Raw genomic sequence first — 13,096 nt, 5'->3', positions numbered from 1 at the left:
ATGTCCACAGGAGGAGGCAAGAAGGGCACGGGCAAGGGACCGCCCAAGAAGGCCGCGGCCGAGGAAGAGAAGGCCAGCGCCGCCAAGGCGGACAAGGAGGAGGCCAAGGACGAGGCGCCGCAGAATGGAGAGAAGAAGGAGAAGGCGGAGGCGGAGCCACCCAAGCCGCAGAGTGCGGGCGCCAGCACGAGGGACGCCGCCCAGAAGCTGCTGCTGCAGGCGCAGAAGGCCGAGTGGCCGGCGCTGGAGAACACCCTCAAGGCGCTCGAGAAGCTGGTGGCCGCGGCGGCCGGCGGCGAGGAGCCGCTCCCGGCCCCGCTGGCCGGAGTGCTCGACATGGTGAGCGAGATCATTCTAATCAATCGTACAACAACGTATCCTCGCAATCCGAATCTGCATTTCGTTTTAAAATGTACCACGAATCACCCGCTTTATTCGACTTCTAACAAATGCATCAGACATGCATACTTCATATACTGTCATGTATACATACAAAACACACGCTTTCTTTATTGATAAAACGGAATGTTTTAACGCGCAAGGTTATTTTGCTAAACGTTACATCGTAAAATTTTCCCACATGCGAAGGAAATTCTTCCGAAATACTTAGGATATAATAATATTAATAATCCTAATATTTAAAAATTTTACTAATATAAATGCAAAAATTTCAATTTAATTCGGTATCAATAGTAAATCGCGAACTAAGGAATGCCGTTTATTTTCCATAAATGTTGATATTTTTGGAAAAACAGAACGGGGAGAATGTTTTCTGAAATAAAAGTGAGCTCATATTCCCGGAGTTAAGTACGCTACTTCACGCATTCGATGCTAACCTTCAGTCCGCAGAAACCTTCACTAGCTCGACGTTTATTATTTCTCCTAGAACACGCAATTTTTTCATCAATATTCTGCATATTATGCGAGTATAATACAACCGAGAAAACATCGATTCTGAACTATATGAAAGGGGAAAATATTAAATAGTATTCTAAAGCGTCTGCAAGTATTCGCAAATCGAGAAACTTGTGTTGTGACTTTTCTTGGGAGTAGACTCGTCCTACGCGATTTTTATCTCGGTCCAAGGACAGTAGTAGAAGGCTTTTCCACTCGCCCCATGCCTTTTGTTTTCACGAATTTATACCATGGCGAAATGAAATTTATACACATTTAAATTACACAGCAACGAACGTTATGTATGTTCATTTTTTCGCACGAATACGAGAAAGTAAAACTAATGAATAATAGAAAACCGCAGAATAAAACATTTTTTCTGTTATTTATATTAAGTACATTTTTAAATGATTTTCATGATAAAATATGCACTTTAAGTTACTGAAATTAGTGCACCTACAAATTCGAAACCAATTTTTTGCACATTTCAGGGCATTGCAGATGAAGATTGTTATTTGTATATATTTAATACTAGTATATTTCTAATAAATTCAACGAAGTAAACTTAGGTTTTTTAACAAATTAGTCTGATGATGTTGTTAGTCACTATCACTGTTCAAATAAGGTAAAAATAGAAAAAGCTATAAGTATTTATTATATGTATTTTACAAAATATGGTTATCATAAATCAATAAAAAATACGTTATTTTTTGTTGTTGATACTTTTTGATTGGATGGATTGTTTTTCAAATTGGCAGAAATGTCAATTTTTCAAATATTTTTGTTGATTAGCATTCGGCGAAAGACATTGGCATACCTTTTTTGTCGTTAATGCAATTTTTACAGAAAGTAACTACGATCATACCAATTTTATAAGTTCGATTATACAATTTATTTAATATAGTTTATATATTATAATGTTGGATAATGTTGTGATGATGATACTGATACATAAAAAAAAACAATTACCTTGTCGTCAGTCTCGGGGCGTCGAATAGGCGGAGCCTGAGGGGAGGGGAAGAGGACCCAGCGTATTATTACGCCTTCTTTTCGGTCTTCTTGGGCAAGATGTTGGGCGGGCCGCCTTAGCGATTGTCACGCTAAAGAGTAGCTTGTTGAACTAATTGAATTATATATTTAATATATTGCGATAACCAACAAATTACTAACAGATTAATAAAATTAATTTGATATGTTAATAAAATAATATTAATAAAATTAAATTACTCATCAATATGTCAGTGGGTGTAAATTCGTTAATTCGAACATCAATATATGGATTTTTTTTTGTAATTGGAAAAATGTTTGTGTATACCTGATATTGATATTTCGCACAACATCATTCGCAGGATTAAAAAATCAAAACGAATATAAAATCAATGTTTATAATGTTTAAGTATCAGAATATGAGGATTATTAAATTAACACACACTCTAAGCCGACACCTAACGCGTGCCGTTTTCGTGTTTTACCCCTAATTATTCAATGCGTTGTTGAAAAATAAACATAGAAATCATTAACATTCCAAATAATTAATAATAAACTTTTATTATATGCGTCTAAAAAGAATACGAGGAATACTATTTTTCAACCATTAATTTATGCTGCCGATTTATTAAGTAGCTTTTGTTAATTTTTGCGACAAAATTCATGTTTATTTTGAAACATTACGGTGCAATTATTGGTTCTATAAAAATAGACTTTTAGTCCCTTAAAATTTATATTAAAAACCCTGTACATTACGAGTTTATTGTAATTGTAATAATTCTTAAGATGTGCATTATTTTCCAATAATATCTTATGATGCCTCATTTTTTTATGATTTTGTCGAACCATATCAAGTCCTCATTCGTGGTGTAATGATAAGCGTGCTTAGCTAACGTGCTGGAGGTCCTGGATTTGGTTCTCAGGGGGGGGGGATAAAAATCAATATTAATGATTTTTCACTGTCATATTTATTTAATATTACCCTAGACTTGTCCCTTAAGCGCAGGAGTGATCATCCTACCTTCGTGTATGTAACGAACAAGATTTAACACTACGTCAAAACGAGCAGTGCCCTATGCACCATTGGGTGCGGATAAGGATTAGAATGAATATCGATATAAAATTATCTCAATGAGGCATCCCAAAGTAGTATTTTAATGTATATTTATTTTACCATAAACTTATATTTATTGTTTGTTCATGTATAAATTAATATGTATTGTACATATAATATGGATGTCTGAGTTACCTATTTACCACCCTTCGTTTCGTAGTGAGATCATCTCTGGGACCCGTCATCATTACGTCACCAACATTTGTAAACGACAATCTTAATGAAATCATTTTTCGTACGGTGGCAAGTGGAGTGTGATGTGGGGGTCATTTAACCTACACAAGGTGGAATAACATGGGGTGCAACCTGACCCCACGTTATTCAGTTTATAAAATATATTGTTAAAGGTAAATCACTGTATATAGTACAGCGTGTGCTTTTCAAATTTAAATGTAACTTTGTAAATTATTACTACACATGCATAAATACAAATTTATATATAAAAAACTTATTTTATATGTCTAGAATAACAAATAAAAAATATTAATAACTTCTCATATTGTCTAATTTAAAACGATTAATTACCGAAATCTTATAGAAAAACCAATCATGCATTTTGTATTTGACGTTCGAATTCCATAATTTCAGAAAACGTTTCAATTATTTTTAAATACCTTTATAAATAGAAATTAATGTAAACACCACTAGTTTTGTGTATATATATGTGTGTAGCAGCAACATATGTTCTCATCAAGAGATGAAAATACAAATCTGTAGTTTTGACTTTTTAACTGTAGTTTTATGTATATGTTCACCTGTTGATGAAAATGTCTGTGGTTCTCGAAACTAGTTGTGTTTACGTTAATAAACCTCAAAAGGTGGTATTAAACATCTGTTTTATTTACATATTAAAATCATTGAACATGATTCCACAACGCCCAATCAATGAATAATATATTTTGATTTTATTGAAAACCGATCCGATCTACTATCAAAAGGTCTAGTTACCTTGTTTCCGGGTAATTATGATTATGATAACGCTGTATTAATTTTTGACTATTATAAAAGGCGGTAAATATACCTAAAAATCTCATACACCATTTGATCAAATTGATAATGGGTTTCGATCAAGAAAAATCTCAAGCAAAATAATAAAACTTAATTTAAGGATGAACAAAATGAACCGCTTAGTATCTACAGAATACAACATAATGATCGGTATGTTCTATGCCGTAATATTATAAGTATAGAGTAGAGTGTGAATCATTTGACCCCTGCACGCTATAGCTGGGTTAAGGTGGGGCTGTAGTTGACCCCACGGCCTCACGCTAAAACGCGAATTTATATGGAAAAACCAGATGTTCGAAACAATTATGCAAACACCTTAGAATCAATTATTAAATAATTCGATCCGAATCTCAAAATCAACATTGCCAATATTGGAATATTATTATTAAGTACCATTTGCATATTTACATATGTAGAATGATATTTTTTATATATGTAAATATTATTTTAAATTTTAAGTAAACTACTGTTTTATTTAATTTTTAATGAGTTTTGTCCGAAGTATTTGTTAGATATGAGAATATATATATATATATATATATATATATATATATATATATATATAAATATATGTATATATATATATATATATATATATATATATATATATATATATATATATATATATATATATATATATATATATAAATATATATATATATATATATGAATCTCAAAATCAACATTGCCAATATTGGAATATTATTATTAAGTACCATTTGCATATTTACATATGTAGAATGATATTTTTTATATATGTAAATATTATTTTAAATTTTAAGTAACTACTGTTTTATTTAATTTTTAATGAGTTTTGTCCGAAGTATTTGTTAGATATGAGAATATATATATATATATATATATATATATATATATATATATATATATATATATATATATATATATATATATATATATATATATATATATATATATATATATATATATATATATAACACAGACCTTTTAGAAACCAACTGGATTCCATTAATTATTTCAATTTCTACTTTAAAATCAACCAATTGAGGTATTAAAAAATAAGTCGGGTTATTATACACTGCATATGTATTTATACACTACAGCATTTACAGGACATACTAGCTGTTACTGGCTGGTTTAAGCGATGAATTTATATACTGAGTATTATATATTTACAATTCTGTCCATGATCGAACATCCATATACACAATTTTGAATCATGAACGTATTCTGTGCTCAGCAAAACTTATTCGTGCGTTTCGAAAAATCATTGATATCTTTTACATAATAAATATTAATAAATAAATAAAAGCGTAGGACTGTTTAAGCATCCTTAAAATGTTTCAATTCTTTTATTCTATTATATTTGTTTCAAAATATGGGTTAAATTAGATCGCGCGATATTTTTTTAATAGTGTTTTATCGAATAAATTTAAACAATGATTTCTGTGAAAGACCTTCGAAAATAGTACAAAGAACATTTTTCCAAAAGAGCATTGCTAAATTCTCATTTTATATACTCCTATTATATGTATTTTTTTTTTAATGGAATTAAAATGTAGTATGAACGAGGATAATTTCAAAATATGCTTTTGGAAAAAATATTAAAAGGATTTTGTTTTTTTATCCTCAAAAATCATCGATGAAAATAGTTTCGAATAGGCCTGAAACACGATGTATACGTATATGTATTCTCAAATAGAGATCTCTGATAACCAACCCAAGAATAAGTAATGAAATTGACCTTCTTAAAAATATAAAAACTACAAAACGTTTTATCTTAAAATCTCTTAAATTTCTTGTAATGCTATGTTAGGTCTACGTAAACAAGCACCAGTTAACTAAATGTTATTCAATTACCCGATGAAAACTTTATTATTACGTTCTCTTTAGTGGTCCTCCCTTCGAAGTAAGGGTATTGTTTCTTACTCGACTTCGCGGCAGGTACGTCCAATAATATACATTCAAATAAAGGTACTTGGGCCGTTCACGTTACTAACTGAACACGGCGAGGTCATGTTGTATACATATATTCTACCATAATACGAGTATGGAGGTAACTATATACATCATATGTTGAATATACCTAATAATATTTCTGGCCGCGACAAACTACTCGAGGACATCCTTAAAAGACGTCTAATAATAATCCCTTACCGCACCCCAATGGTGCATAGGGCACTGCTTTATATAAAACCAGTGTTAGCTCGATCGATTACACATGAAGGAAAGGTGATCAGCCCTCCACTTCAGGTACCAGTCCAGTGTAATATTGAATAAATATTAGAGTGAAAAAATCACTTATATTTATTAAACCCCCCTGGGAATCGAACCCGGGACCTCCACAACGGTAGGCGAGCATGCTGACCATTACACTACGGAGGCGGACAGAAGACAAAAGACGTCTACGTATTATAAAAATAAAATAAAAAAATAATAAACTTCAGTAGTTATTTCATTACCACTTAAAGCATTTAGTTATAATCAAGTTCAGAATGTAAAACAATATGCCACATTAACTTGTAAAACTATTTTTTTCTTATTACCAGCAAATAAATAAAACGCAAGAATACAAAAAAAATGTAAAAGGTCGTATATTCCTTAAATCAACTGCAAAAAATATCAAATTCTCGAATCCGGTAGACACAAAAATCTCGGTGAGTGGTTATATACTAATATCTCTAACATTTTTGTCAAAAAATAAATAAGTAAAAATGACTAACCACATAGCAAATGTTTTTAATATTTATAATTTTGAGAATATTAAATTATCAACAAAGGCATTTTTTTCTTGAAAAAAATGATTTTGAGACATTTGTTGTTTTTGTTTAATACCAATGACCGGATCATACTTAATACTTACTACACGTAATAAAATAATAGTATGCCACCTTTTGGCATATTACTTCATTCAGTAAAATTTTTGTTTCAAAATTCATTAAATGCATCATTCACAAATTGTATAGTATATAATACGATAATTTTATAGGATATAAAGCAAAAATCTCATTACTTTTCTGAAATACCTTGTATGTCTTCGTACCGAGTTAGAAATATGATAGAAAATTTAGTAATCGATTTTACACTTTGTCTCAGCTTGATTCCAATTTTCAAGAAACAACAAAAAGTTTCAGATATATTCGTATATTTCTGTAGTTAAATCGTCTTTTATTAGCGTTTAAATGGCCCCGTTCAGCCATTTACGTTATGAAACTTTGATGATAATAATAAGAATGGCTCTTAATCGTATAATACTAAGAAATAGGTTCGCCCATAAAACAAAAATAACAACCAAAAATATATTTAAGCCCAACTTTTACTTATGGGTATCATGGGTATTTCGGTGGGATTTGTATTGTCATATTTTTTTAATTGATACGATTATTGACTTACCATGAGTCAATTTATATTATATCCCAACTTTTACTTATGGGTATCATGGGTATTTTGGTGGGATTCGTATTTTCATATTTTTTTTAATTGATACGATTATTGACTTACCATGAGTCAATTTTTATTTTATCCCAACTTTTACTTATGGGTATCATAGGTATTTCGGTGGGATTTGTATTTTCATATTTTTTTAATTGATACGATTATTTACTTACCATGAGTCAATTTATAACTAAGCCCATTTTTTACTTATGGATATCATAGGTATTTTGGTGGGATTTGTATTATAATATTTTTTAAATTAATACAATTATTTACTAACCATGAGTAACTTTATATATCAGCCCAACTTTTACTTATGGTATCACTTCGGTGAGATTTGTATTCTAATTATTTTTTAATTGACACAATTATTTATTTACTAAGTCAAGTAAAGTCAATTTATATTTTAACTGCCACGGAGAACATAGATTTTTCTGGACTATACAATAAATGAAAAAAATATATTAAATATTTCTAAATCAATTAAAAATAATATAATCACACATTTATGTACAAATATGTTTACACTCCTGATTTTGTAATAAAATTAATTTTAATTTTTCTTATGCAAAAATTAGAATATGTATCTCAACTTATATCGACTTCAATTCTAAAACGTTATATATAATCTACTTTGTTGTTTTCGTAGTTATCCTTAGTCTTTTATGCTTTTCAGAACTGACCGCCAGTCATCAGTTCACTTTTAACAACTTCAATTAATGAAAGCAAAAATATTATTTGTAGCAATTATCAAACTTTATAATCATAAATCGTCGCATGCCTGATTCTGAAAATTTCTTAGACTGCAGGACGTACAATATCAATCCCCTAAGAACGATGAGTAGAAAAACAACTGCACAAAATGCATTAATGGGATTATTCATTCCTTTGAATCTGGGTTTTTCCACAACATTTTGAGTATATCCAAATATTTGTTTACAAATCTAGGTTTTCTCCACATAGGAGAATTTTTTTTTAACTCTTTACCTTTCAATAACTCTTTTCTTTTCAAAACCATATTTAATTCGAAGAAAAACTTTTTTAATACGAAAACGATGTTTTAGGAAAAAAATCAATTACGTCAAATTTGACTTGAGTTTAAAGAAAGTTAAGTTGCTATTTAACGTATATAGGGCCTTAATACCCAGACTTCCACATACTTCTTCATATATCGCTCACTCCTTTCAAGAACGTCATAAATAAAAAATCGTCAATTTTCAGTTGTGCATGTTTTCGGAATGCCCAGAAAATGTACTATATCCCAGCAAAAGAGGCATATTATTAACTTAATATTTACCCGCTATAGGGCAGAAAGTGTTGTTTTTGCATTTTGAAGAAAATGTATTGTTTAATTATTTTTTTAAATATACTAAATATTTTTCAAATGGAGAAAAAACCTTCAGGTTTTACCTAAAAAGATCTGTTCAAAAATAATACAGTAAAAAGTTCAAAAAGTGGCTTGATATTTACTTTTAATACATTGTATTATATTTTAAAACTTTAAAAACGATCTCTTGAATAATCAAGTTTTTTGATTTATGACGTTCTTGAAAGGAGTGAGCGATATGTTGATATGTAAAAAATTAAGATAAATTCATGTATATCCTTCAGATGTTTAATAAAGAAACGTTCTAGAATCGATTGAAAGTTCGCGGAAATGTTTAGTTATTTCCAAACACTGGGACCTTTTTCTTGAGATACAATCTTCATTCATTAAGCCGAGGTCAACCGAAGGCAAATGGGGCACTGTGCTAAAGCAGGTGCTCACGGCCGGGTGGGGTGGGAACGCGGAAGGGCGAGAAGGCGACGAGGGGTGTCGATTGCCCTCACAATACTTTATACGTTGTGATTTTAGTTCTGCCATTATCAATAATAATAAAAAATTGATAACGTTTAGCTGCTCAGTGATCGTACTTAATAAAAGGGGATAAGATTGGAGAAATGGAAAATTATTTTCAGAATTCTCGAGAAAATATTGAAAGTACACATTAGCTAAACGTGCGAACCATAATACTATGACAGACAATCGTAATATACTACTTATAGAGCGTTTGTGCACTACACGGAATTTTACCATCCGGCAGTCCGGTTTTGAAAAATGAAAGCGACTACGACAGTTACGCGTGATCGAATTTACGCACAACGTATTCACGCACCGATCAAGAGCACCGATCCGAAGAAAGATGGACTAAAGCATAAGCCAATCCAAGCCAATCATCCATTTTATATGCTAACTGACGTGCCGGACAGTAAAATTCCGTGTAATTCCGTGTATTGCACACACGCCCATAGAATCGTATATACTACATACGAGTACCTATATATGGTATCTACATATGTTCTTCAATAAAATATTTAACAGTAACATGATTTAAAAAATCAACCTTTAGTTTTACCTGTTAAAAGTTGTTTTTAAAAAATAAATGAGTACATCATAAATAGGATATTTACTTTCGTGAATAATTTTTCATTATTTTATTTTCAGAAATGCATGTATGTAGTAAAAAGATATGACTTTATAGTACGTAAATCAAATTTCAACTATCAATACTCACAGAAATGAATGGGATCATCCGGTTTATCTATGATTTCCGTTGGCGGCAAGGCCCTATCACTACCAATAAAGTTCACTAATTATTTTAATCCTAAGTGATGAAGTGGTGTCACAGTGTAAATACCGATACAAATAAAAACTAAACGTAATGTACCAACAAAGATAAGATTTCAACGGTAACGGATATCATAGATAAACCGGATGACATATGCATTCGTTAAAGCATTTGCCTGTGCATAGGAGCTCTAAGATAACATATTTATTAATAGAATTATTATAATTGTTCTAGAAACGTAGACATTATATTTTTTGTGCCTTATTAATGATTTGAAAAATATTGCTATGTTTAAAGATATTACTTTAGAGCATTATCGACCAAACTAGAAATTGACGATAATTTACTATATTTACCTAGCCATACTATGACTGACTTTAGCTAATATTCCTTCCCCTCCTTCAGCCTAAACCGTTAGTAAGTAATAAAAATTATCTGATATCCGAGTTTTTTTTCGATTTGTGACGACTCGCAATGAGAACCTTAACCCTTACACCTCCTGTGTCACATTATATTCACGTTTACACCTTAAAAGAGTTGGTCCACTTAAAAAAAACTACTTTATTTGTACAAAAATCATAAAATATCACTATCAAATACAATATAACAATCCACTTTCACATAAATTGCCAATTAGCGGTCTCTACATTATTTTTTTATTCATAAATATTACGAAGTTATTTTTGACACACTCCTTATGGTTCATTATTTTTCCCCATACTTTATGAAATAGCGGAATAAAGTTATTTTGATTTTTTGTCTAAAAGTTTTTCTAATACTTTCTTTTACTCTGGTATTGTGGCCTGTTCGGTGATATTTTTCTCCAAAATTTGAAGATCAGCGTTTACCATTTTGAACATACACAAATATTGTATTGTAAAATATTATTTGAAAAAATGGGATAACCGCAAAACCTCAATTTTTAAAGGCTTTTCCACTCCAAGGATAGCAAGGATAGGGTAGTAAGGTGTTAAAAATATATCACAAATACACACTCAGACCAATTGAAAATAAATGTTTCTTGAATTCATTTTGCAATTGACTGGAATCGAACCCGCGACGCCGTTTCCTCAGTCGAACATCTACTCAGCTACACCACGGCTCCTTAATAATATCGTTTTTCTTCTCTGTGCTTGTCATGTAATGGACTTTTGGTGAACGAACATTATTTTTATGTATGTGACCACAACCTACAAGATGAAAACTGTATGAAGCGCAAAGCTCTATCTGATCGATTGACATCTAACTGACACACTTTTTATCGTGATTTTTGGTTTTTGTTTTTATAGAATAAGAACAATGTTTTTTTAGAGCGCAAAGGGTTAACTTTATTTCAATGCAAACTACTTACCCTTTAAATTGGAGGTTTTCAGCATTAAATCTTCCGACTCAAGATAAATTGCTATTCAACTTTTTCTTAATTACAAGGAAGAAACTTACAAAATGAAACACGAGACCTTTATATTTTTTCAATCGAATTTTGTTTATTTGATATAATCACACAATTAAATTAAGAGGCATGTCTACTAATAACGTACCTACTAAAAAATGTTATTTAGTGCAATTTCGGATGTGAGGATGACACATATTTAAAAATATAAAACTATAACCTATGTTAATATTCGTTTGTTAAAAAATTCTTCTTAAATTCATTTGATTCAAATTCATGTTTTTTGTTACTTCGACAGTGAAAAATGTAATTTTTCGAAAACCATATTTTTAACTCAATGGCAGCGCCATCTGTTGAACGTGACAGCGATTAATGCAATAATAAATATTGCTCATGGCGGACAGAATGCTACTTGATAGCAGTTAAAATATTGTAACCCACAAACATTGTGAAATTAAACATATTAGATATTTAGCCAGGTTAATATAATTTATTAACTTTTTTGTTCATTTTACTATAGAATCTAATTTTAGTATAACCTTCATACTGTAAATATACATACTGTTAATATTTAAAAAAAATACTACTTCACTAAATATTGTTTTTTTTTATTATGTGATGCATAAAAATGTTATAACTTGACTTAAAAGAGCTTTTTTTACATAACAGAAATCTTAACTCGATCGTATTTTTTTTTAATTCGTAATGGATTCCACGCGCTATGCAAGAATATAATTTGCGGCAAAATGAAAAATCGAACAGTTAACCTCAGATCAAAAGTCCACGAAATTACCACGAGACCACAGCTCGCCAATGAAATGGGCATGGTCGTCCATAATGAGAAACAAAGTTGCATTCGTCTGGAAAGTTTTTATTTAAAAGGTTGTTGACTTTGGGTTCAATGTTTGAAGTTTTTATATTCGTGCCTGATGATCTCGCGAAATTTAAATAATAACAACACGGGTTTTTTCGCGTAACAAATCGTTGAGCTAGGAAATTAATAATTCGGGTAGGTCCTTACTCATTACATAGATATTTATCAGTTTAATATTATTCGTATATTTCGTTCCAAATTTAAAAACTCATTTTCGGTTTCACTTGTTTTTTGAAGCCATCTTTTTTTAGATGCTTTTGGTATTCTTTCAATTAAAATTAACATGTTCAATGAAATGGGTTATACTGAAAATTTTATAAATATTGGTAGGTACTTACTCATTACTCATTACTCAATTCCAAATTTAAAAACTCACGTCCATTTATTTCCATTTTCAGTTTTTGGTTTTCCTAATTTAAAAATTACATATTCAATGAAACGACTTCTTTTGAAAAAAAATTATGATTTTGATTGGTAGGTACTTACTAATTTCATAGATATTTATCAGTTTAATATTACTAGTATATTTCGTTCCGAATTTAAAAACCCACATCCCTCATATTCGGTTTCACTTGTTTTTGGAAGCTATATTTTTCAGATTACACATAAATATAAGTTTACGTTTTTTTTCTTTTAAAATTTACATTTTCAACAAAGCGACTTCATTTTAAAAATGTCTACCATCCAAGAATTTCTAGGATTTATTGTCGACTGGGTCTACATACAAATAATTTTTTTATGTATTTTAAAATGTTATTTTCACATTCATAATTTATGATAATGTCATGGACTGACGTCTACCATAT

General features: G+C 30.4%; 1 protein-coding gene across 1 annotated transcript in view; it reads left to right on the top strand.

Moving 5' to 3' along the window:
• The window catches only part of LOC148303234 (uncharacterized), a 75,543-nt gene continuing 62,447 nt past the window's right edge, over window positions 1–13,096 (top strand). Inside the window, exon 1 of the mRNA XM_088270258.1 lies at window positions 1–339. Within this exon, the coding sequence (XP_088126384.1) occupies window positions 1–339 (339 nt within the window). The remainder of the gene's footprint in view (window positions 340–13,096) is intronic.

Source organism: Brachycentrus maculatus, unplaced genomic scaffold, assembly GCF_059751285.1.
Source record: "Brachycentrus maculatus isolate JH-2025_06_01 unplaced genomic scaffold, ASM5975128v1 h1tg000378l, whole genome shotgun sequence".
Classification (NCBI taxonomy): domain Eukaryota; kingdom Metazoa; phylum Arthropoda; class Insecta; order Trichoptera; family Brachycentridae; genus Brachycentrus; species Brachycentrus maculatus.
This window is presented reverse-complemented; position numbering and strand designations above follow the sequence as displayed.